General features: G+C 35.7%; 1 protein-coding gene across 1 annotated transcript in view; it reads right to left on the bottom strand.

Annotated features, from left to right (window-relative positions):
• Positions 1-1233: 1233 nt before the first annotated feature.
• Positions 1234-27897, bottom strand: part of dctd (dCMP deaminase) — a 300948-nt gene continuing 274284 nt past the window's right edge. Inside the window, exon 6 of the mRNA XM_039751047.1 lies at positions 1234-1672. Coding sequence (XP_039606981.1) covers positions 1591-1672 — 82 coding nt within the window. The 3' untranslated portion in view covers positions 1234-1590. The remainder of the gene's footprint in view (positions 1673-27897) is intronic.

The following is a 27897-nucleotide window of genomic DNA, read 5'->3' as shown; positions in this document are numbered from 1 at the left end:
TTTTTGATTATTTTTCTATCAGTCCTTCAAGAACCGTCCATTATAATAAAAGACTATAAGAGTAACTGAGCATTTGCTTAGTTTTTTACTGGAATAAGCTATTTAGTAAAGCTTTGAATATCACATGGGTTTATACACTGTATATTTCAAGCACAACAATCACTCATTTGAGAAAACACCACAAACGCACACTTTAAATTGTAAGCATCTGTCACTTTGCACAATGCCATCCCTATGATCAGCCCCATCCTAACCCCTGTAAATTTTTCTAGTCAGTCCATTTTCTTGGCACCCACCAATGACTACTATAAATGAACACGGACAGTCTGGAAAGGTACCTTATTGTGGTATCATTTATTTAGACTGTGATACACTCCTATTGCTAACGAAAGCAAATATATTACATGAGGAATGTTTTTCTCAGTCCCATTATGGTGGGTTACCCTCATCCCAAGTGTAAAAAGAACAAACACTTCACCTCCTTAGTGATTTCTTTATACAGTAACTGGAAGATGGGCTTTTATGCCCATTTTGGGGCTGTTTACATGCCTATTCAAATTCGATGTATCTGAATTAAACAGATTATTAATCTTTGGAGTTAACTCCTTTTCATAATAGTGAACTTAAAGTTTACTTCATGCTGTAGAGTAGAAGATCCAAGAGAACAAACATATATATATTTATAGAATAAATTATTTTCTTGAATGATTATGAAAATGAGTATATTTTTGTAAAATCCCAACAAATGTTTTCAGGAAAAGTACTGGTAATTATTTCTAAAAATGCAATCTTTCTTACACAACAATAAATTAATTCAATTCGGTATGCCACATCACTTGTATACTCTGCACTATTTAAAAAAGCATTCTGACTGCTGAGTACATTTTAGAAGTGTTATTCTTAGGCATATCTTGAGAGCAGAGGATTTGATGCCACTTCTTAATCCATATTTCATCTTGTGCTTTTTCCAGCCTTTGTTATGAAGTTTGACAACAATGAAAATGCAGGCACAGCTCATGTCAGTTTCCAGAATTATTTTTGTTAATGTACTGTAGGAGGGGTACAAATAAAATGGTAACCCCAAATCTACTGACAGAAATTCAATATAATGAACCTCTTGCCTAACAGGTAGACAATTCAGGTCAACACAAAACCTAAAATTAATGTGTTTATGTGCCAAAGATGACAACACCAATTGAGCTGTGACAGCAAGGAATGCTCATTAAATAATTCTATTTTTCAGTGGTTTTCTTTTTATTTTTTTTTAAATTGTATTTCTTTAAATAGCAAATTTATTAACTACTGCATTTAAGAATAGTACTTAGCCATATTTTGCATAATTTAACAATTTAATTCAATAACCATACTACAAGGTAATGCACATGATGTAACTACAGAGAAACGTTTGCAGTGGATTTCTAAAAGATAATCAATAGAATACTATATGTACATGTATTTTTACACCAAGGTTACACAATGATGTAAAGTACGAAACAAAATTTAGCATAATAAAGTTAAATAAACAATCTTCTGCATTAATGTGAAAACTCAAAATACATGATAAGCTCCATCAAACAAAGGTGAAATAATTCATTTGGTCTCTTGGTTTATTCCAGAGTGGTTAATCGAATCAAAATCAATGACAATCTTCCTGCATTTTGGAGCAAACTGCCTGAAAAAAGGAGAACACAAAGTTAGGAATAAAAAGCAGATAAAATACCATCAATTACCTCTTTTTCCCCTAAAGTCTAAAAATATTGCTTTCAAATTTGCACACTATTATCTCTAGAGTTGAATGTTAGTGAAATCTCCCAAAACAGAAAAATAAAAGTTTAAGACAAGTTTAATGATGCGTCAAGCTATTGAACCTCAAAGCCACTCTGTCACTATTCTGTGCTAATAGCTGTACCACACGACACCTCCTCCTGTCCCAAGTTCACATCACCCCATTGTGACGAATGTTCATTCTCTTAACTGCTAGTTACAGACCTTGACTTCTTAAGAAAGATGGTATCTTGACCTTTATGCTATTTTATATTTCAAGTATAAATTTGTACAACATAAATTAATTTGTACATCACATAAAAACAATGGAATTTAATATATTTTAGTTTTATTTAACAAGCATAAATCTGGATTTTGCTCAAGTCAAGTTTGCTCAATAGACAGTATTTACAATATTTATATTTATATACTCAAGTTAAACAAGTGTCAAAAAATGTGACAGTTTTTAGAAAGAATGACAGCTTTCACATAAGTCATATTTTGTGACTGGAAAATGTATGAAAAGAATAAATACAGAAACATTTCACAAAGAATTTATTTGAGGATGCTGGACAATAATCTACTCCCTACAGCAGTATACTAAACAAATGGTAATAAGTATATCTTGGCTGCAGTCAAAACTACTTTTTGTGAGTAAAAGGATGTAAAAAGCATCATTAAAGTACGACTGTACTTGGCAATCACGTCTCAAGTGCTGAAGGTCTCTGTTAGGCCTCTACTGGCCTACTGCTTTTCAAAACCCCTTATATGCGGCTAATCTATGATACTCTCAAGCCTTTGTCTGACTATGAACCTCATTCAGTCTTAATTTTCAATTGAAGGATGAAAATACATTTTTTCCTATTAGACTTTGTATTAAAAATGTTATCTGCTGAAATATATATATATATATATACACACACAGAGAGAGAGAGATAGAGATAGATAGCTTCATTTTGACCTCTCATGCATAAAGTACATTAGGCACTACTTATGAAAACTACTGCATAAAAATTACAGAATGCTAAAAATCTACACATCTGCAGAAAATGGTTTATTTGGATTCTGGAGATGTATTGCTACAGCATAAGAGTTTACATTAAAAATAGTGAATGGATAAATACGTGTTTAATCTCTTGTCATACAAAAAAGTATGATGACTTTCAAGGGGATTAAATATTTTTGCATGCCACTGTACATTAGGTAACCAGAATAAGAATATTATGAAAATACTTTTGTTCTGCATAGATTATGTTCACTGCAGGATTAAGCATATTATGACCCTCACTATACAGTGCACATCTGGTAGTGGCAGGCACTGCCACTAGAGCTGGCCTTATAATCACCGATTTCTTTGCAGGACTACATAACAGCTTGTAGAATGTAGAGCTCATTATTAACCTGCAGTTAATATTCCTTGATTTTGTAAATTCTGTGTTTGTAATTTTAAACTATCAAGCACAATATTAAGCAGTACAGTACACCTACACATGTGGCGTAATGGTAGCGCCACTGCCTGGCAATATAGAGATCATGGATTTGCCTTCATGTGCGAAATTTGCAAGGTGCTTTGAATAGTAAACAAAGTACTATATAAATGTAAAGAATGATTATTATTATACTTAACATTTTGTCAATTTCAAATTTTAAATGTTATGTTTTTTCACCAAATGAACAAAACATGTAGCGCTAGGACTCTTGGCCTTTATATACCTTCAAAGTACCTCAAACTTGATCCAAACACAACGTATGTGTACTGCCACCATTTGTTTACAGAAAAAGGCACTGCTAATCACAAATGTGGTGATTTAAAATGAACCTACAGTATGTTCCATCAGTGTGCAGTAGACATCCATGTGTATTAGTTACTGATATCACTTGTTATGGGTTTGTGCACTGGCAGCTTTGATAGCCCTGATAGGTCTTTTAAATGCACTTTGTGATGTGCCTGGGTCATATATACCATATTTTTCGCTCCTTAAGATGCACCTGACCATAAGACGCACCTACAGTAGGTTTAGGTTTAGAGGAGGAAAACAAGAAAAAAAATATTTTGAACCAAATGGTGTGCTAATACATTTAATAAAATATAGCAAAATACTATTTCAACCATGTAAAGTCAACAGCGGTATTAAAAACCATCATCACTGTCATTAACAAATGAGGAGAGACTTTAAGGTTCAAGCACTCTTGTAGTTTTGTGAAAACCCCAAGAACTCCTCATTCCTAGTGTCAGAATTTATGAAGCTCAGTTGATCACAATCACTTTGCAGGAGCAAGTACCTATCACACAGCATAACCTGTCCAAAGCCACCAGGGGACAAAGCACGTTTGGACCAATGCTCCCTGAATTTATAGTCTAATCCCATCTCTAGTTGTAATCCCACAAAGGCCTTCATCTTGTCTCGTTTGTTGTGGGTTTCCACTGCAAAACGAGAATGCGGGAAGCACAGCCCGTAATTCAAGAAATTGCTCTGCATACCTGTTTGTCTCATCTGACAGTAGCTGAAAGGCAGCCTCAGGAAAGAACAGCCTGAAGTAGTCCAGTGGCTGGTAATCTGTCATGTCCAACAGCAAGCCATGCTGTCTTGTGAAGTCTGGGTAGTCAGTTTGGCTCCCACAGATCAATGTCTGGGTATTCCTACCACACGAACCTTGCCGTAGGTGCATCGGCTATGCGAATGTGCTCAGGTGGGGTGGCATCGGCTGGTGTCCGATCAGCTGATGCCAGTTTCTCACTCTCTCTTGCTCGATCTCCTAATCATTATCAACAAAATCAGATTCTAAAAAAATCAGAGTCCAACTCAGCAATAATGTGCAAAACATCATCTGCTGAGTATTTTGTTTTCTGTACTCGTTTTGCTCCCTCGTGAGATGTCGATGCCATCTTGCCTTTGTTTACATTTTGTAACTCACACACACGCAAGGATTAGATGCCGAGTCAATGAGTCTAACATTTCTCCAATCAGAGAGGGAATGCTTGTAACGTAACGGTGAGTTTTGCCGCCATTAACAACTGATTTGTCGCCCTCTACCCCTGGATGTCGACTTTTGTCAGGTAATACATATCACGGTTTGAGACGCAATATTCACGGCATAAGACGCACAGACATTTCCACCCTTCTTTTTTGGGGGGAAAAAGTGCGTCTTATGGAGCGAAAAATACGGTAATTTGAAAAGGGAAAAAAATGTTATGGCTAATACAGTGCACCATTTATTTATGCACTTTGAGATGTGCCTAGGTCAGATATGACCAAAAGTTTTATTTTTTTATTTGAAAAGTGGGAAAAAAGTATTGCTAATACCTCAGATTCTGTCCAGTTGTAGCTTTTTATTGTTTTTATGCACTTTTTGATGTGCCAGTGTCAGATGTGACCAACAATGAATAAGAATTATTTCTTTTTCAATACATTTGTTTGTGTTGGTTTAAAATTTATTATTACCTGCTGATTAATGGCCACTAAAAATGTCTGGCCCAGCTAAATTTCTTGGTTTGAAAATCTGGCCCAACTGATTCTGTAATTGAATAGCCCTGCCCTAGAATATATAATGCTGATCCCTCACGTTACAGGCTTTCTGGGTGTACTGAAACTCCAAAGCCGAGACAGAGATGTGCTGGTACATAGTACCACAAACTGATCTTTGACTTCCTACAGCTGGAGCTCCTGTTCTTAACCTGACCATGCACCGTGTTCATATAAGGGAAAGGGATGCAGTCCAATGCACATGCAATTAGGCATTTGGTGTGATGCCTAATTAAAACAATCCTTTAAGGAGCTCTCTCCATCCCTGAGCCCGAAAACATTAGATCCTGTAAAAGAAAGCATTTGTATCTTTTTGACCAGTCTGTAAGTGCTGATGCTTTACATTTTTTACTTCCATTACAAAGACAAAAAAACGCCTTATAAATAGATAGATAGATAGATACTTAGTAATACATCCTTTGTTATTATTATTACTTTACGGGATTTAAGGTTTGTTTTGACTCTGCATTACACTGGGCCCCCTTCCTTTATATGGTCCCACTGTGGGTTGGTTTGCACTGCCTGCTTCCCACTGCCAATCAGTGCCCCAAAGATTTAAACTTTTTTGGTCTAAGTGACCTGTTTTCATTTTACGTATTGCTAGTTTGTGACCATTTGTTGCTTTTTGTTTGTGGTTATCATTCCATCCTTATCTTTTTCTGCTTTAGGCAGAGTGGCACAGTGGTTAGCACTGCTTCTTCACAGTTCAGGACATAGCATAGTGTAATTAATACAATCATAGGATGGTTTCCAACCAAGTAACTTAACAATATAAGGATAGTATTTTCTGATTTTCAAAATTAATAGCAGCATATACTTTATAATTAAAAAGGACATGTTTTCTCAGCTGATTTATATATAATACAACCAAAGACAATGTTTTCTTTATAACTGAATGGCTTACAAAAATAATGGTGACTATATTTACAAAATGTATAACTTACATAATGAAATACTATTACAGGACTAATATCTGATTAAAGAATATAGCAATTATAAAAACACTACAAAAAAATACTTAACTGGCAGATACGGACCACACATGATACTTTCAACAGCAGCAGACAATAAGGCCGAATGAATAGTAAAAATACAAGTCAGCATACCCATTAACATGTTGGACATTCTCATTAATCCTCCAGAAGATAAAGCAACTTTTACCTTTTCGCATATTGTTAAACAAGGCCATGATCAAATGGTGACAAACAGACAACTTTATGATATAAATAAAATTATCCAAGGATGGGTATGTCATAGTTATCCACAGTCAGAATTTACTGGTACTTTTACAAGACATAGTTTTACTTGCGCTTTTGGTTTTGCTTTCTCAGCTCACCCAAACAGATAAGATTTTTTCAAGTAAGCAATTTCAAGACCAGGTTGTCAAGCTGTTTGCTTCATTAGTGTAAGTAAAAGAAAAATAACTAGCTTGAGAATCTAGCTGAAGATGTCAGCTTGCTGCTTCACCAGTTAGCTCTTAAGTATTATATGTAGTAACATGGAAAAAAGTAAATAGAGCAGTCATTATAATGCAAATTCAATGAAATACTGTGTATGTATTAACATTAAAGAGTTAGTGAAGTGGATGCTTCATGGAAAGTCTAATTTGATAAGCTTCTTTGTTGTATTTTGCTCACTTTATATCACTTATATATCTATATCACTTTAATGTACTATGCCATATGTTTGTGAAGATTTACTAGAATGCTTCCTATTCCTTTGTTGCAGATGTATTTTTTTATAGAAAACAAGCGTAAAGCTGAGGGAGATCTTCCATTCTTGCCCGAAGATCTTGCTATATGAAAGAAGGAAAGCAAGTTTCTGATTTACAGAATAGAAACACCACAGCTCTGTACTGCATAAAAGTGAGTTCTGAATGGATGGCTGTGAAGAGGATTCTTTCATTAGTTTACCATAATTTCAGATTTCGGGTCTAATGTGATTTTACATTTTATGTTAGATGCAGGAAAATTAGAGAATTAAGCCTCACACAACCAGTTAAAACTGGATAAACTGTAAAATACTAAATGTAAGAGCCAATCTTAGAAAGTTAAAGCTTTGAGTTAAACTCATATTAGTGTTTGCTTAATTTGAATAGAATATAATTTTCTTTCATATTCATACACAATGGCATAGTGTTTTCCCCTTATACAGTTAGGTCCATAAATATTTGGACAGAGACAACTTTTTTCTAATTTAGGTTCTGTACATTACCACAATGAATTTTAAATGAAACAACTCAGATGCAGTTGAAGTGCAGACTTTTTTAGCACAATCCCTTTATTTCAGGGGCTCAAAAGTAAAAAAGTTGTTACAAAAATAAATAAATAAATCACACGTACTTAAGTATTTGCTCAGTATACTGGAACCCAGATATAAAGTGCTAAGCCGACCACATTTTAGTCAAAATGTTTGGCCTAAACTTTATAACAAAGTAAAGGCTAAACTGCTGGAGAATTTCAGCAATACAAAATTCATTGTTTTTACTACAGATGGATGGACCTCCCATGCAACAGAGCTTCATCACAATCATGGCACGCAACATTACTGACAACTGGGCAATTGCAAACAGAAATACTACAGGAAGCTGTAGCAGAGTGGAAAACTGACAGACCAAATGCCACCATTCCTGTGCCAACAGATAATGCCAAGAGTATCGTGAATGCAGTTGAAGTGACTGGATTTTTATTACACATTTGATGCTTTGCAATTATAGTTAACCTAGCATAACAGAAGAAAACTGGCATTAACCAGATAGCCCAGTTTTCAGAAAAAGTGAGAAAAGTGGTCACTTTTTTCCATCATAGCAGCACTATTGCTACTGCAATGATAAAGGAAAAAACAAGAGAAGCTCCAGCTTCTCTCAAACAAGCTTATTTAGGATGTTCCCACTAGGTGGAACCTAAGACATAACTTGCATGAGCACTACCTTCAACAGCAGATTGCTGTTTTCTCAGCACTCACAGAAAGGAGTATTAAGAGGAACATTAAGGACAGTGTTACTCTGTTTGATGAAGATGTAAAAATAGCTAAGGACATGGATCAGGCTCTCAAACCACTGAAAACGGTGATAATTCTGCTGGGCGCTGAACAGCTGCCAACCACTTTAATAATAGCGGCACTGAAACACAATCCTGGCATCCACCGCCATTGATCAGTTGTGAAAAACGTCAAATTTGTCATTGCATCTGATTTCAATGACAGATACCTCGACTGGTCACCACATCAGTTTCTTCATATGAGTACAGCACTAACCCCCCATTTTAAATCTCTGCCCTTTCCAGCAACATCTGTCGCTAGTGAGAGGGTTCTCTCTAGTGCAGGAACATTGCATAGGGTGCAAGGCTCTCACCTGAGAATGTGGACATGATGGTGTTCTTGAAGAAAAACCTTACAATGTAACTGAAGCATTTCCACAAAAATGTGTAATTAACTGAACGGGTTTTTAATTTATTCATTTATTTTTGTTTACTTAGACTGAACTTAAATAAATAAATAAATAAATAACAATTCTCTTATGTTCACATAGTTAATTAATTTATAAAAACTGAATTAATTTGTTTTTATTAAAAAAAGGCTTGCTTGCTATGGCTTCTGTAGTGTAGAGAATCCTGAACAAAGTAGTATATTTTATTTTGTAGAGTAGCTTAAAAGTAAAGCAAATGAAGCTGATAATGATTCAGAATTATTTGTTTAAAAAGGCAGAGTGTTACACTTTCATAAGAAGGACACTCAGTTATTTGGAATTGGCTTGGTTTCATAATTTCTGACATTATTCAAGAAAAAATAGTTTGCAAATTAAAACACTCAAAATGCGCATGTGTGTGAATATGAAGAAGCTACTAAGCACGTGACAGACAGTGCAGCAGCAGTGCTTGACTTTAAATATCAGCGTGCAGCCTGCAAATTGGCATAAAACCAATTCATACTTGACATAAAGAAGGCTTTAGAAAGTTGATTCGAACCTTGGACCCAAGATACAAAATAGTGAGCAGTAAATATTTTAGTCAAATTTGTACACTAGAACATTATACAGAATGTCGTGACAGGTTTAACAAAATAAGTAACACTGCATTCTTTTCTCCAATTACTAACCAAATCATGAAGCTGGACCACTTAACCATACTGTACATGCAGCAAGACTAACTATTCACTATACTGACCACAACTGAAACTAAAAAACAGATGCCTTCAGCATTCTAACTTCACAGACGATCACACACAGGGAAATAATTACAGGAGAGTTAAGGGAGGTTTTCTTGTCTTGGGCTGGAAAGAATCATGGCATATTTGACTACTGACAGCAGAACGAATACGATTTGACCGCTAGGGCTTAACAAACGGACAAGGTTGTTAGATGCAGACTACACATTGCTATTGGTAAATTTAAATGGCCATAACACAATGCTTGTTAGAAACATAACCCAGTATTCCTCATAACAGATTTTTGAATAAATGCATACAAAACTTGTGTGCTAGTTTAATATCCAAATAAAACATGGCGTGAATTGTTTTAGGTGTGATTAATAAATTGTTTATTAACCACAATAGATTGTGGTTTTTGCATATCTTCTATATCTATCTTTTCAAAATAAATTAATTATCCTGTAAACAATTCAGCCTTAAAAAAGAAACTATTTATATCCATAACCTAATAGTTGTATATAAAATATATTAACATACACTCAAAGTAAAAAGTATGTGAACCCTTTGGAATTATCTGGTTTACTGCATGAATTGGCCATAAAAAGTTATCTGATCTTCATCTAAGTCACAGGTACTGATATACACAATGAACTTAAGCCAATGACACACAAAAAATTGTACTCTTTCCATTACCACCGTGAATGCTGAATGAATTTGTAAAATAAAGACATGAAAAAGTAAGTGAACCTTGGGATTTATTAACTGGTTGACCCTCCTTTGGCAGCAATGACCTCAACCGGGTGCTTCCTGTAACTGCAGATCAGACCTGCACAACATGCGGGGAGAATTTTAGCCCATTCTTCTCTGCAGAACTGCCTTAACTCTTCCATATTCTTTGGTTGTCTTCTGTGTATGGCTCTCTTCAAGTCATTCCACAGCTTCTTAATATGATTGAGATCTAGGCTCTGACTGGGACACTCCAAAAGGTGTAGTTTGTTCTTCTGAAGTCACTGTGCTGTGGATGTGCTGCGATGTTTTGGGTCTTTGTCCTGTTGCATCACCCAGCCACTTCTGAGCTTCAGTTGACAGACAGACACCCTCACATTATCCTGGAGAATTTGTTAATAAACTTGTGAATTCATTTTCCCCTCAATGATGGCAAGCAGTCCAGGCCCTGATGCAGCAAAACAGGCCCAAATCATGATGTTCCCTCCGCTATACTTTACTGTAGGGATGATGTTTTGATGTTGATATGCAGTGCCCTTTTTATGCCAAATTAAGTTCTGCTTGTTCCTCACAAATAGTTCAATTTTGGTTTCATCACTCCACAAAACATTTTCCCAGTACCATTGTGGAGAGTCCAAGTGCTCTTTCGCAAACTTCAGGCGTTCAGCAACATTCTTTTTTGTTAGCAGCGGCTTCCTTCCTGGTGCCCTGCCATGGACTCCTTTCTTGTTCAATATTTTGCATATAGTTGACTCATGAACAGAGATGTTAGCCAGTTCTAATGACTTCTTCAAGTCATTTGCTGTCCCTCTAGGGTTCTTCTTTACCTCATTGCTGACTTTGCGTTGTGCTCTTGGGATCATCTTGGCAGGGCGCCCACTTCTAGGCAGCATAGCCACAATACCAAATTGTCTCCATTTATAGACAACTTGCTTAACTGTAGACTGATGAATATCTAAAATCTTTGAGATGACTTTGTAACCTTTTCCAGCCTTATGTAGATTAACAATTCTTGAGCGTAGCTCTTCAGATATCTCTTTTGTGCGAGGTATGATTCCCATCTGGATATGCTTCTAGTCAAAAGCTCAAACTCAAACTTTATAGAGTTTTTTTTATCAATCAAAGTAATTAGGCCACACCTCTGAACTCGTTTCATAAAATGGACTCCAGGTGTGGTAAATTCTGGCTGCAATGAGATTTTTAAAAAGTCATTAGCTTAGGGTTCACTTACTTTTTCCAACCTTCAGTTTCACAGTTTGAATGATTTATTCAATATGGTCAAAATTCTACGAAAAATCTGTGTATCTTTAGTTATAGGAGACTGTGTTTGTTTATTATTGTGACTGACATGAAGATACAACCATGTTTTATATGGGAATTAGACATAAATATATATAATTCCTAGGGGTTCAAATACTTTTTACTTTAACTGCATGTAAATGCTGCATATTGTAGTAAATTACTTATTTTAAATTTGTGATAATCCTTGTCACAATTTCACCCTCTGAAAGGGTATTCAGAACTGGTAAAAAATGTGGTCACGTGCCATTTCTAGTAAAGAATTTGCAAAGAACACACTGGTGAATTTTAAATAATAAAAAAGAAACTTTGAAAGTTCCAGTTATATAACACAAAGTGAGAAAAAATGAAGAAGTTCCCATTTTTAGGAGCAATTTACTGTTATAATTAACAGTTCTGCATTCATTATAATTAGCAACAATAATTTGCACAATGAATCTTTGGCACTTTTTGAAAAAAGTGTGGCTGTACTTATTCAGATTTTTATAATGCCCAATGGATTTATATATACTGTATATATATATATTTTTTTACTTTGGTTAATTTGATTAATGTTTATACTGTTACACCTCAGGTTTATCACAAAAGCATTTAGGCAATGAAGAAAATATTTTCAGCTGTAAATAGTGTCTCACCATTTCTTCTATATTTTTTACTAACTTCAAATATCTTATTTATTTTTATACTTATACTTTTTCTTTGGATATCACAATATGGTATCAGTATAGTGGAAAACATTGTGATCTCAGTTTGAGTTCTTATCGTCCATCCCTATGCTGTAATAATCAGCATATAATTCAGGGGATAGAAGTGATTGAACCATTAGGATCTGGCAAAAATAATGTAATACATTTCCCAGTGTTTTGAGCAGAGTGCATATTCAGAAACTACAACAGTTAAGTGTAACTTCAGTAGGGAAAATTTTTAGAAGATGCAGTAACATCTAAACAATATGTTTATGCTTTTAAGTGTAGAGACAGACAAGAATGAGTAAAACTGGTTTAAAAGTGCTTAACATACTGTACAGTATGAAGGACACATTAACTCTTCAGGGGATAAATAAAGAAAGTTAAGTTATAAGAAAGAGTGGCACGGTGGCGCAGTGGGTAACACTGCTGCCTCGCAGTTAGGAGACCCGGGTTCGCTTCCCGGGTCCTCCCTTTATGGAGTTTGCATGTTCTCCCCATGTCTGCGTGGGTTTCCTCCTACAGGTTAGGTGCATTGGCGATCCTAAATTGTCCTTAGTGTGTGCTTGGTGTGTGGGTGTGAGTCCTGTGGTAGGCTGGCGCCCTGCCCGGGATTTGCTCCCTACCTTGCGCCCTGTGTTGGCTGGGATTGGCTCCAGCAGACCCCCGTGACCCTGTAGTTAGGATATAGCGGGTTGGATAATGGATGGATGGATGGAAGTTATAAGAGAAAAAAGCCCCAGTGCTAACTGTAGGGCTTACATTGTACAAACCGGATTCCAAAAAAGTTGAGACACTAAACAAATTGTGAATAAAAACTGAATGCAATGATGTGGAGATGGCAAATGTCAATATTTTATTTGTAATAGAACGTAGATGACAGACCAAACGTTTAATCCGAGTAAATGTATCATTTTAAAGGAAAAATATGTTGATTCAAAATTTCACAGTGTCAACAAATCCCAAAAAAGTTGGGACAAGTAGCAATAAGAGGCTGGAAAAAGTAAATTTGAGCATAACGAAGAGCTGGAAGACCAATAAACACTAATTAGGTCAATTGGCAACATGATTGGGTATAAAAAGAGCTTCTCAGAGTGGCAGTGTCTCTCAGAAGCCAAGATGGGTAGAGGATCACCAATTCCCAAAATGTTGCAGAAAGATAGTGGAGCAATATCAGAAAGGTGTTACCCAGCGAAAAATTGCAAAGACTTTGCATCTATCATCATCAACTGTGCATAAGATCATCCGAAGATTCAGAGAATCTGGAACAATCTCTGTGCGTAAGGGTCAAGGCCGTAAAACCATACTGGATGCCCGTGATCTCCGGCCCTTAAACGACACTGCACCACAAACAGGAATGCTACTGTAAAGGAAATCACAGAATGGGCTCAGGAATACTTCCAGAAACCATTGTCAGTGAACACAATCCACCGTGCCATCCGCCGTTGCCAGCTGAAACTCTACAGTGCAAAGAAGAAGCCATTTCTAAGCAAGATCCACAAGCTCAGGCATTGTCACTGGGCCAGGGATCATTTAAAATGGAGTGTGGCAAAATGGAAGACTGTTCTGTGGTCAGACGAGTCACGATTCGAAGTTCTTTTGGAAATCTGGGACGCCATGTCATCCGAACCAAAGAGGACAAGGACAACCCAAGTTGTTATCAACGCTCAGTTCAGAAGCCTGCATCTCTGATGGTATGGGGTTGCATGAGTGCGTGTGGCATGGGCAGCTTGCATGTCTGGAAAGGCACCATCAATGCAGAAAAATATATTCAGGTTCTAGAACAACATATGCTCCCATCCAGACGTCATCTCTTTCAGAGAAGACCCTGCATTTTTCAACAAGATAATGCCAGACCACATTCTGCATCAATCACAACATCATGGCTGCGTAGGAGAAGGATCCGGGTACTGAAATGGCCAGTCTGCAGTCCAGATCTTTCACCTATAGAGAACATTTGGCGCATCATAAAGAGGAAGGTGGGACAAAGAAGGCCCAAGACGATTGAACAGTTAGAGGCCTGTATTAGACAAGAATGGGAGAGCATTCCTATTTCTAAACTTGAGAAACTGGTCTCCTCGGTCCCCAGACATCTGTTTAGTGTTGTAAGAAGAAGGGGAGATGCCACACAGTGGTGAAAATGGCCTTGTCCCAACTTTTTTGGGATTTGTTGACACCATGAAATTCTGAATCAACATATTTTTCCCTTAAAATGATACATTTTCTCAGTTTAAACTTTTGTTCTGTGATTTATGTTCTATTCTAAATAAAATATTAGAAGTTGGCACCTCCACATCATTGCATTCAGTTTTTATTCACGATTTGTATAGTGTCCCAACTTTTTTGGAATCCGGTTTGTATGAGAGGAATGATATTAGAAATGCAGTAAGAAAAACCAAAAGATGGTGTGTGAGATGCTGGTGCACTGCTTCTTTTTTGCTTGCACTCAACCATCTGGGAAGACTTCATGAAGCAGAAACAACCTGCTTATGTAGAGGTTTCTCTGCATACTGTATGTTCAACTCGACTTGCTGATGAAGGACTGCCATCTTGCATTTACAAGTTAGTAGCAGTAACTCCATATCTGCACATTCAGTCTGCAGCTATTGGAGGTAAAAAAGAGGAAAATATACAAAGCATACAAGCTGATGTCAAGGTAAAATTGAAACCTTTGGTGGCTGGTGAAACAAATTTGAGTGGGGCACAGATTTTGGGTGGCAAACTGAAGCAGCACTTATCTATTTTATAGTGCCTTTCACATCCATTTATCCATCTATATATCTGGTCATTCCACATGGTCTCATGGTCCTCATCATAGTGCCAATACACTTCTTGGCCTGAACCTATACCAGACTCATAGGACAAATCCAGGTTAAAATGCATTATGCCCTTCCCAACATCCTGCCCAATCTGATGCCAGCCTTCCCATTTTTACTGTGCTCCAAAGCATTAGTCCATGACATCCACAGCCCCTTATTCTTCCCATAACTTGCCCTATAGATGTGGAAAGAAACAGGTGCATCTGCCACACAAATGTTATATTACACCTGTCTCTAAATTGCCAAATCCTCTGCCATCTTGCCCAATTCCCCATTCTGTCAAAATCCACCATAATGTCTGCAACCCTTCCTCTGTAATCTTCCAATAACTTTTTTTTCTGTAGTGGCACACTTTTTGTAACCAAAATCATCCCAAGGCACACCACTATCTTAATAAAACTTACTTACTCAAACATTTGCTCAACTACCCAAAGGGACAGGATTACCTGAGAAGCCAATGAAAAAGGAACTCAGAGATCAGTGTTTGCAGGCACAGTACTTAGTGAGCATTTTGGTGGTATCTCCAAGCTGCTTTGCCTCTTGTCCATCCTTCTCTGCCTCAGAGGCAAATCATATTACCACTATCCATTAGCCCTGTGAGGTTTGTGGGTGACCACACACACCGAGGGCAGACAGCCAGGAGACACATCCAAAGTGCTCTAACATGGAAGTTACAGAGCTGCTCTTATGCCAGCTTCTCCAAGTAGATCTATTCACCTAAGACAGGTCTCGGCCACCTGCGGAGTTTGTGCTGGAAAAAGTCAGCGTGTAAGTTTGTCCTTGATCACTGTCCTTAAGTCAGGTCAGTCCTATATAAGCTCCTTTGTCTCCTTTTTTCCTTCAAATGAACAATTTATGAGGGGGAGTATCACTACAGCAATAACTGAATTCTCTTTGATTTCTGAAGTTCCACTTGAAGTTGCTATCTCCCTAAAATTGCACTTGCTCATTTGTACTTACATTCATTTTGGGTGAGAACTGTGAACCATTGATGTGAACATGAAAAGTACATTAATGATTGTCCAATCATAGATTAAAATTCTAAAACAATACTAATTCACTGGCAATAAATGTAGGAGTGTTCAGGAGCGTTCCCGAAAAAATCTGAAAGCAACCAATTAAAGGGTAGCCTCAGGTCACCTGCTTGCCAAAAGATCAAGGACTTGCATGCACTATCATTTGACTGAAGTCCTTCACTCAGTAAATATCGGTATTCACACAGAAATTAAACAAATACAAGTCTGAACCAATTTTTAATGGATGTTGCCATGCACTGACAACAGGCACATTGTGCGAATAAACAAATTTATTTCATGATTATTTTGCATTACTAATTAATTAGAGTTTTAGAGTCCCCCCATTACAAACCACCACTGACTTGAAAAGTGAACTAATTTGTAGTTGAAGCTACATTGATCGCTTCTCTGTTTTAAGATAGACAAGCTTGCACATTCTCCAATGCTTTTCCATGGGAGATTTTGAAATTTGAAAAAAGTGTATAGCGCAATCTGTTCAAGATATTGCAGCAAAAACTGAACTTTCTTGACAAATTTCCTTGAAAAGTAAGTGTGCCACATTTCAACAAAATTGGCATTATACAAACCCCATTAAGAAAGCTACTAGAATGTTATGTTATTATATCCCAGTGTGTAAAGTACACATCGGACGTTTATGCAATGCTACTCACTAGTGAGAAACCACCTAAAGTACTGCATGCAGTTTTGGGCTCTATATTACAACAAGACATAGCACTACTATAGAAAGAAGGGGCTGATCCTTTTCAGTTTAAATAAATCAAGATTAAGAGGTGACATGATTGAATATTGTAAAGTTATGAAGAAAATTTGCATCAGTTATTTAAAATGAATTCTACAACAAAAACATAAGGATGCTGAGAAACTTGTTAAGGGCAAATTTCACACCAGCGTTAGAAACTTTTTCTTCACAGAATCCATGAGCACATGGTGGACTACAAATGTATTATGTCATTTGTATTTGTTTTGAAGTAGGAATAACTGTACAATCCTACCTACAGTAGATGTTTAATATACCTGTACATTCTGATGAAATAAATAAATCCACGAAAAAAAAAGAATTATAAAGTCACCAAGTTAGTATGGTAAATCTGCAAAACACAAGCCCAAACAGCTTGATATAATTTCTACACATTTTTCAATAAAATAACATACACAACTGATGCCAATTTAATATTCTGCATTTTGAAGTTAATTAATGTTAGTTCAAAATAAGTGTGTTTTACAGCATATGCTTGCAACAGGTACATTTAAAATCAGACTCTTCTGTTCATTTAAGGTGTTGAGGGACTGAGTTCTCAACAGTATAATCTCCTCTCTGAGTGAATTAGTACAGTATGAATTCATTCAAACTGTTCTGTCTTAGACACAAGTACCATATGGCAGGTTTAAGGACTATCATAGATCTAAAAGAAACTCCACTTATTTAAATTCCCTTATGTTCTCTTTGGGGACATGCAAATCAGCAGACCTCTGAAATGAGAAGTGAATGATAATACACGCAAATGTTTATTAATGTTCTGCTTAATGCTATTGGCATTGGCAAGACCACATACTAAGCTTCCATTTAGGTTGTAAACAGCATTACAGCATCCTATAGAAGAATATTTGTAATTTTTCACTGTCTAGTAAATAACCTTTGTAGTCAGTAACTGTGAAAGAGAACTATAGCTAGCTTACTTTGTGACACAATTAAATGTATTTGCCACTATTTCATGTCAATCAGCTTTTTTTGCATGGTGCTCACAATTAAAGGTGGTATATTAGGAAAAAAGAATGCTTCAATCAAAAAACATTGCAATAGACTCTTTTCTCTCACATACAGAGCTGGCTATTATACATACACTACAGTATGCCAGGTTGACCCATGCCATGTTCAACCAGAGTTCTTGCATTTCAGAAGAAACATGTTAAAAAAAAGTGTGCTCTTCATAATGAAGATGTTGGAAGCATGCTGAGAATAGCTATATCTAAAGTTCCACAGTGGACAATATCTAAACAAGAAAACAAGTAAATACAGAAAACCCAGTTTGTTTGTTTTTTTTTGCTTCCTCCAGTAACAACAGCAGGGAAAGCAGTAAAAGGCACATCCATCCATCCATCCATCCACTACTTTTAATCTACTCGACCAAACTGACAAAAATTTTATCCATTCATCCTCTAGTTTGAACCTGCTTTAATTAATTGAGGGTCACAGGAAACCACTGCAACATTAATTGCATTAACTATAGCCTAGAAAATTTTGTATTACATATTGAAAATTAAGAATGACAGTGACATAGAAAATTACAAGTATGAGCTACTGAGTTAGAAATGCAAAGAAAATACCTAACCACTATATAAATGAACTTCTTGTAATCATCTGTGATATCCAGAATCATTAGCATGCCCTAGGGAATTTAAAACTTCTGAATATTAAAAGGCAGTAGCAAGACAACATTCATCAAGCAAATTACAAGCAGAATTTACATATAGGTGAAATTGAAAATGATGAGGTGCACTGAAGGTATTGATTTGAAATTCATTAATGCATCATTTAAAAGTGACACTTGCATCACATAAGGCAAAGCTTATGATAAAACAGTTACAATACCATGATCCAATAGTCATAATAATAAAGATGATCTAAATTAAAGAAATAGAACACAAAAGTGAATATTGTCTTATGATTATTAAACTACATTTAGTCACATTTCTTTTAATTTTATCCACATGCAATAAGTATGTGCAAGAAGAGTAATACACATAATTAGAATTCTTCACACATTCAGCAATAGTCTATTTAAAGTTACAAATACATATATTTGAAGTATTACAACAGATTAAAATAATATTCAGTTTAGTGTTTTTCCCCATTAATGGGAACTAAAACAAAACATTTAATTAATGAAAAAATAATCATTTAATTTACAATAACAAAAATAAAAAAATGTATAAAGGTATTAAAACTAGAATGAAGTAACAATGAGAAAATAAAAGCTAAACTCATTTTTGTCATTTTAATTTTAAGTACTCTTGTCTTTGTGCATAATGTGTAAGTGAGTGTACAGTTGCCGGTATTTTAAAACTGCACATTCATAATAATAGCTTAAAGAATAGCATTGATTCAAGTGCATGAGCAAGGACCCCTCACTACTGGAGTTAAAGTCTGTGGATTTCATTGGTCATTTCTCCTCTCAGTCATCTTCACCTTCTAGAAATGAGAGCAAATACCAAAGCCTCTTCACTTGGCAATGGCTGATTTTGTGGATTTCACTGGCCATAACTGACGGTCAGTCACAGATATCCTGCTGTCTCTAAGAAGCAGCTTTCACCAAACATCAAGGAAAAGGTGCCTAAAACATGACATGTTATTTTTGGAAGATTTAGATTAGAAAAAAAAACAAACAATTTTTAAATTTTTATATCCCAAATAAGGTAGGAATTTCAGCAACCAGCATCATGACCTGCACCTGCACTTTTTTTAAGACATGCAACTGACTTGCTTTGCTATTTGCAATAAAGTTCTGAACTCTGATTTTGATGTGTTAAAATAATAACAACAATAACATGTAATTAATTATTGTTATACATAGTAATGTCTAGCATTTAAATCAGTGTAAATCCAAAAAAACAAAAACAATCCCTGAATTTCTTAAGTGTATGGATTAGAGTTTAGTAGATTAATGCCACTTGGGGGGATAAATACTGTAACTGCCTTATTTTGCACAGATATTGCTTGCTTGCAGGCTGTTTTATCAAATTGTAAGATTAAGGGGTAGCATGCAACAAATATTACCCATCAAGCCGATGTTATATTTAGTTTTAATTAGGTTATTAGTATAGTAGAACCTCGGTTCATGATCGTAATTCATTCCAAAACTCTGGTGGTAACCCGATTTGGTCGTGACCTGAAGTAATTTCCCCAATAGGACTGAATATAAATACAATTAATCCGCTCCAGACCGTATGAACTGTATGTAAATATATATTTTTTAAAGATTTAAGCACAAATATAGTTAATTACACCATAGAATGCACAGCGTAATAGTAAACTAAATGTAGAAACATTGAATAACACTGAGAAAACCTTGAACAACAGAGAAAACTAACATTGCAAGAGTTCACACAATAGCCTTACGAACTGCTTGCTAAAAACACTTTTTTTAATGAGTTTTTAGCACAGGGAAAAAAATTAACATTTCAATAATCGGTAATTTAATAAACCAAGAAAAGTAACATTGCAACAAATCATGCTATGAACCGCTCGCTGTAAACACTTTTTTTTAATTGCAACAATTCACCCTACGAACCGAAAAATGAACATTTGAAAAATCCGTAATACCAAAACTAACCATAAACCACCAAGAAAACTAACCTTTGCATGAGTCGAGTTTTGGCATGAAGGAAGTGAGGAGGAACTGGGTGAAGAGGAGGTTACAGTTTTGAGGGAGAGTCCGGCTCCGCGAGGGAAGAATGTTCGCCTTCAGGTGTTTTCTCTGTTGTGATTTTTTGGGTTTCTGGTGTTTTTAGCTGTTTAGCTGGTGGATCAGACTTTGCAAAGCCATGGTTAACTGCAAAAGCACACAAAATACTGTAGAGCACAAAGAGTTCAGAGTGAAAGAACGCATGTCTGACTGAGAACAATGCACAGGGAGAGGCTGAACACGTGCTTAAATCCAGTAATCGGCGTGTACGAACCGGAAGGGAAACGAAACAGAGCACAAAGAGTTCACAGCGAAAGCACGCACGCATGTGCAAGCATGCACGTCTGACCGAGAACAATGCAACACGTGCGGAAATCATCGGCGCTCACAAACCAAAAGGGAAACTGGCTTGTTCGCATACCAAGTGTGTGGTTATGAACAGATGCAAAAGTTTGGCAAACTTTTTGGTCATAATCCGATTTGTATGTGTTCAGAGACGTTCGTGAACCGAGGTTCCACTGTACTTATCTTTCAACATGGATGGTACAGTGTTGGAGAGCAAGATCCTTTCATGCAATTGTGATAAACTTCTCTATGTTAAACACCATATCAATAGCAAATGTCTGGACTGGAATAATATTAACCCTTTATGCACTAAGGGTTTTTTGGCATTAGTGTGCTTAAGTTACCTAAAAATAAATGGCTATTATTCTGCTTATGTAATTAAGGAGCTGAAGAGTAGTGAGTATAACACTCCAAATGCTTAAAAGAAAGTGTTTATATGAACAAAATACTTTGTTTCGCACCAATATTATCTAAATTGGTTGTCAGGCTAGAATTGGTATATCTGAATTAAATATCAAACAAACAGCCATTGAATGACATATGTCCTCCAAGCATATGGTTGTAAAACTGATAACAAAATCCACTCATTTATTGTTGCTTATTGCCATGCAGAGTGTAACACCTAAGTTTTATTTGTATTCCTGCATGTAAATGTACACAATTTGTGTAATTTAGTTGTGTAATTTAATGTATTCTTCATTGCTTTCTCCTCTTTTTTTCACCCTGTTTGTTTCTTAATCTAATTCAGAACTTTGAATTTCATGTATTTTGGTGTTCAATGTTTGATATTTGTTTGCATCTTGTGTTATTGCCATCTTTGCTTTTATTGCTATTGTATTCCTTTGAATATCTGTGAAGCAGTTTGAGCATGGGAAAGGTGCTATACAAGTATTATTATTATTACTACTACTACTACTACTACTACAACACAGCACCATAAGCTCAGGTTTGTTTGCTAGCCTGGTTAGTGTCTGTATATAGTTTGTATGTTATCCCCATTTGTACATGGATTGAGTGTACACTGCATAACTTCAGATATTTTATAGCTGAATATTAAAAGTGGCACACAGCCCTCTCAATTGACAAACATGTTTATTACTATATGTGTTAAATTGCATGCTTTTCAAGTTTTTCCATTGTGCATACTAAGTGAATGATCTAAGTTGTATTGCTAAAAGAGATGCTCATTATTTAATGTAAAAATTATGCTTGTTGAAATTAAAAAAATACACTTTTTAATTTTGGAAATGGGTAAATGACTCACAGTCACCTTCAGTAAATATCCAAAAAAAAAAATCTAAAATAAGAGTATGTGTGTGGTGATCTTAATGCTCAAAAAGGGAATCTTAAAATATTAATTAAATCTTTTTTAAAAATAAATAAATATTTGCTTAAATTTACTGCAGAATAAAGTAATTAATTACATCACGGTGTAATACTTATTTGATTGTTGCATTTTTTTGATTATACTGAAAGCCATGAACTTTCACATTATTAGGACAGAATTCAGTTTTGTCACATACAGTAAAACTGTATGTATTATGTTGACAGGTGCAACATGAATGATATCCAATTTGACAGCTATAAAGAAAATGATGCTTTTAGACTTGCAAAACTGTATGAGTACATTTTTTGTGAGTAAAACAAAACTAATAAAATGTGACAAAAACTAAAAGTTAATTGCTGCAAAACTAAACTAAATATAAACTAAAAGTAAAAAATATTCTAAAACTAGAAAAACAATGATTTAGTTTACCAGCCTAAATTAATATATTTACTGGGGTCAATACTGGAACTTTTTTAAATCTATACAGTAATCCCTCCTCGATCGCAGGGGTTGCGTTCCAGAACTCCCCGCGGTAGGTGAAAATAAGTAGAAACCATATGTTTGTATGGTTATTTTTATATATTTTAAGCCCTTATAAACTCTCCCACATTGTTAACATTATTAGAGCCCTCTAGACATGAAATAACACCCTTTAGTCAAAAGTTTAAACTGTGCTCCATGACAAGACAGAGATGACAGTTCTTTCTCACAATTAAAAGAATGCAAACATATCTTCTCTTCAAACGAGCACCGTCAGGAGCAGAGAATGTCAGAGAGATAGAAAGAGCATGACAGAAAAACAAATAATCAAAAGATCAATACGTGCTGTTGGGCTTTTAAGTATGAGCACTGCGATAAAGCAGCCGCAAAGAAGGGAGCAATGTGAAGGTAATCTTTCAGCATTTTTTATAGTAGCCTCCGTATCTTCTGTGCAAACAGCCCCTCTGCTCACACCCCCTCCGTCAGGAGCAGAGAACTTCAGAGAGAGAGAGAGAGAGAGCGCGCGAGATTAAAGCAAACAATCAAAAAATCAATACGTGCTTTTGGGCCACCGCGATAAAGCGGCATTTCTTAGAGGAGCGTCCATATCCTCTAGGCAATCAGCCTCTGTGCAAACAGCCCCTCTGCTCACACCTCCTCCGTCAGGTGCAGAGAATGTCAGAGAAAGACCGAGAAAAGCAAACAATCCGCTCGGGAAGCACATCGTATATCATTGAGGAGTTTTAGTTAATATGTAATACATGCTCTGATTGGGTAGCTTCTAAGCCATCTGCCAATAGCGTCCCTTGTATGAAATCAACTGGGCAAACAAACTAAGGAAGCGTGTACTTTAAATTAAAAGACCCATTGTCCGCAGAAATCCGCGAACCAGCGAAAAATCCATGATATATATCTAGATATGCTTATATTCAAAATCTGCGATGTAGTGAAGCCGCGAAAGTCGAAGCGCGATATAGCAAGGGATCACTGTACTAAGTAAATTAGGATCTCTTCACCATTTTAAGGTAAAACAATATCGATGATGGATAAGCCCCTTTTTCAGCTTAACATGAAACCAAGACCTTTACTTCATTAACACTAGAATCCCTGAAGCCTAAGAAAAAACTTGTAATCCCAGGCCCCCTTAAATTCCTTCACACCTCTCCATCTGCGTTTATTGTTTTGTACATGTGTCGATCAGCACAAACAGCAAATAGCCTGCTACCCCCTTGACAGAGCTCAACTCGGGCAAAATGTTCTTCCAGCTCAAGCCAAGGAACCTTATCTGCATGTGAGGTTCCTGTAGTTGTACAGGGTAAATAATACGTTGTCATTTGGAATACATACATTTCATGTGTGTTCCGTGTCTACAGCAACATGTGTAAATGTAGGATGAAATACGAGGCAGGAATTGTTGATCACATAACTAAAAAAAAAAAGTTTTTCATATTTTAGTAATAATTGACAAAATGTAGATATGAAGTGAATATTGTGTGAAGACTGAAGTCCAAATATCAAATAAACACTTTTACAAAAGGTACAAGTATAACAAAACAAGTGCACTTTTATTTAAGAATATAACCGTAGAAAAAGAAATCAGGGCAGGGTACAACATTGACACAACAGTTTGGGTGGTGCAGTGGTAAGAACTGCTGACTTGTAATCAAGAGGTCGCCAGCTCGATTCCGAGCACGACCATTTTGAGTAGTGAGCTTGCTTTTATTGTTACTATCATAGAGTAAAAACTTACATTTGATTGGAGTCTGTAACAGCTGGTGTAAATGTATGTCACATTGACGCTCCCCCCGATCTGACACTGTTGTTTTACAATAAACACGTGCTATAACAGAGGTGAACTCAGGTGAGGATGAGGGTTCTATATGGATGCAGCAACAGGTTGGGTGTCATCCCGCCAGTCAATGTGCCACACGTGTGTCCTTCAATGAAAATGCAGTGCATTCCGAGTGTTGCCAAGGTATTGTACAAAGTCCTGTTTTGTGATTGTTTCGTGATGGTCTTTATATGAAAAACATGTATATGTTACATATATAAAAGCTAGAATGTTATTTACCTTGATTTATTTACGTATCTTCCTACAGTGTAAAGTCACAAGTAGACTGCAGAGCTCCCTGTGTTTGATTGACACAGGCATGCTGACAAAGTACACATGTAATGCCATTAAAAATGCGACAGCAAATTCCACTTGCAGCTATAGACTCTTCAGTAAGCGAGTGACAGTGTTTACATCTGGACAGTGTATGTGCCCAAAAAAAGAAGCCTGACTGAATGAAGTGTCAGCTTCATTACACAAGCAATGGTACGAGAATGCAGTCAGACTTAAATCAAATGTGTGGTTTTTATTCTACTGTATAATAGTAACAATGACAGTAGCTCACTACTCAAAACTGTTGCGCTTGGAATCGAACCAGCAACATCTTGATTAGGAGTCAGCAGTTATTACCACTACACCACTCAAGCTGTCGTATCAAATTCGTACCCTAACCTGATTTCTTTTTCTATGGTTATATTCTTGAAAAAAGCGCACTTGTTTTGTTATATATTTACCTTTTTGCGAAAGTGTTTATTTGGGATAGCAGGCTGCTTGTGCTGATCAACACATTTACAAAATAAAAGACGCTGATGGAGAGGTGTGAAGGAATTTAAAGTGGGCTGGGATTATGAGTTTTTTCGTAGGCTTCAGGGATTCTAGTGTTGAAATAATATAGTATGCATTACATAATCATGAAGGGAGCAGCAGCACTCCTTCCCACTCCCTCTCCTCTAAGTAAAATATATATTAAATAGAAAATCTACTAATTTTTTGTAATACATTAAGAGTGAGCCCCACTACATAAGAAAAATGGATTAATAAAACAACTCATTTTGCTACTTAAAAAGGAAGAGAGAATTCCTCTTCAAATCCCTCATTTACATATATGTGATTGACTACAAAACAAGATTTTCAGATGGCTGGTAAAACGTCTGGTGGGGACATGAAATCTCACCTTCCTTTCTTCAATTAGAATCCAACTGAACTAGAAAAAAACACTTTTTATGTTACAGAAAGGGGCAGTTACAGTTATACAGAACCATGCATGAAACTGAATACTGTAAACATTATTACTAAAAGGCACTAAAGACGAGCTATGAATTTTTAATCTTTTTACATATCATAATTATATGTAAAAGGCATTATGCTCAGTTCAGCTTTGATATATATGCATCACAAAGCTTTCTAACCATGTTAAAAATATATATATATATATATATATATATATAAATGCTAAGGATAGTATTCCTCATACATCCATTAACTCAGGACAATTTATAAAGTGTTGGCTATTCCATTTAATATGAATTCACTCTAAAGCCCATTTGGTCTAAACATCAAGGTCATTTGTCTTCCTATTCTAATGATGGCTTTGTCATAAAGGAAGAGAGGCTTTGACCTTAGATGAGGCACTTACTAGTTTCATAAAAGCCCATAATGATACAATCTTTGTTTTTATTCACATTTTGCAAAGACTGCTTACTACAAGAAGATTTCCTTTTTGCATTTTATGTGGTTCTAACAATAAATCATACAGTCACTCATGGTTTGTATATGCAGTTTAAACAACAGTAAGCCCTGGTTTTTGGAATACTTAACATTATAAATAAATAACCAATGTTTATTCTACAAACATTTATTAAAAAAAAAACCAATCTATTCATGTATTTGATTTTCATATTGTTCTTGTTAACTCACATGTAGAGATTACTGTGGAAGCTATTATATAAAACCAAGATTAACTAACCTTGTATGTGCCAGGAATATCCTTTTTTTCATTACAATAACAGCTGGGGCGGTGCAAAGATAGCTTCCATGTGTGGCACATTTTTCTAAAAGCTCATAAACCCTATTGAGCTAAGACATTACATACTGTATCCACTTGTTTTAACAAACAAAGGGACACACTGAAATACAATTTTCATTTTTTAACTGAACTTTAGGAAGTTGTTACTTTAAACTTTACTCCTAAAAAATAGCACTAAATGAAATACTACTAGTTACACGCTCCTATTGAAGAAGTAAGGAATTATCATATGGTTTGTATCGATTTCATGGATTACATCAACAAAAGCAGAATTTTTAGTGAGAGATTGCAGACTTTTGATTTCCAAGGTGGTCATCATTTGAAGGCACATTTATCTTTAGTCAAGCAGTGATGACTCACAGCTTATGTATAACATAAATGACATTAATATAGCCTTAATTTGTTGCTACAATCTGATTAAATATCAGATGGGTAAAAGTATACTTGCATTGAATTTTTTTTCTGTAAATAGAAATTATCAGTAAAGGGCAAACAAAGTTGGGTTCCAGTTTTGAATTAGAAATTGACAAAATTTTCATATTCTGGATAGACTGAAATACTGGCTACATTGTCAGTCTTTTCAAAAAAGAGAGATCTCTGTGATTGCCAGAATTGGAGAGAAATCCAACTACTGCCCCTTCCAAGCAAGGTCTACATTAATTGATTCTGGAGAGGATCAAAACAGCCGCTGCTATTGCATTGTAAGACAAGCAAGCAGGATTTCGATGGAAAGATCACACTCAGATTAGATAGTGATGCTCTGTATCATCATCGAGCAGTCGTCAAAGTGGCAGTCAACACTGTATGTTTGGTTTGCTGACTTCATCAAGCTGTTTAACATGGTGGACATGTTGAAGCACTACAGCAATGTTTTTCAACTACTTTCTCCTGAGGGACAGATTACCAAATGTTAAATAATGGCCAGGCATAATTCTTGGCTCTCAGAATTAACGTGAACGAGATGAACAACACTAAAAATAATACTGTGTATCATAGTGTGTTTATTGACATTAATATTGAATATTTTGTTATTATTATTTAAATCAATATGAATTACACAAGCACAAAATAAAATCTTACAAATTTACCTTGGAATGCCATTTAACTGAAAAACAATGGTCTGGACTATCAGTCCCTTGACACTATTACTTTTTGTTACATTTGTTAACATTACATTTTATAGATTTGTTACAATCACTTTTAATTTGAGGAAAATAGAATACATCCACAGGATCATATGTTAAATAACATTTTTTCTTTACTTCTCTTTTATCTTGTTTACTAGTGACTGGGAGCCCTATCGAATCGGGCTACAAATTCAATGTTTGTGAAATCCATACTTTGTCTGCAAAGAATTAGGGCTAATTTTTTTGGTTTCTTATCTCCCAGGGCTGAAGATTTTTCCAAAAACTAACATTTTTAAAAAAAGAACACAAAGCAATTGTTTAACATATCAAATCAACAAAAAATATTTACTTTTGACA

The sequence above is a fragment of the Polypterus senegalus genome, chromosome 4, assembly GCF_016835505.1.
Source record: "Polypterus senegalus isolate Bchr_013 chromosome 4, ASM1683550v1, whole genome shotgun sequence".
NCBI classification, from domain to species: domain Eukaryota; kingdom Metazoa; phylum Chordata; class Cladistia; order Polypteriformes; family Polypteridae; genus Polypterus; species Polypterus senegalus.
Note: the sequence above shows the minus strand (reverse complement) of the source record. Positions and strands in the feature narration are given on the sequence as shown.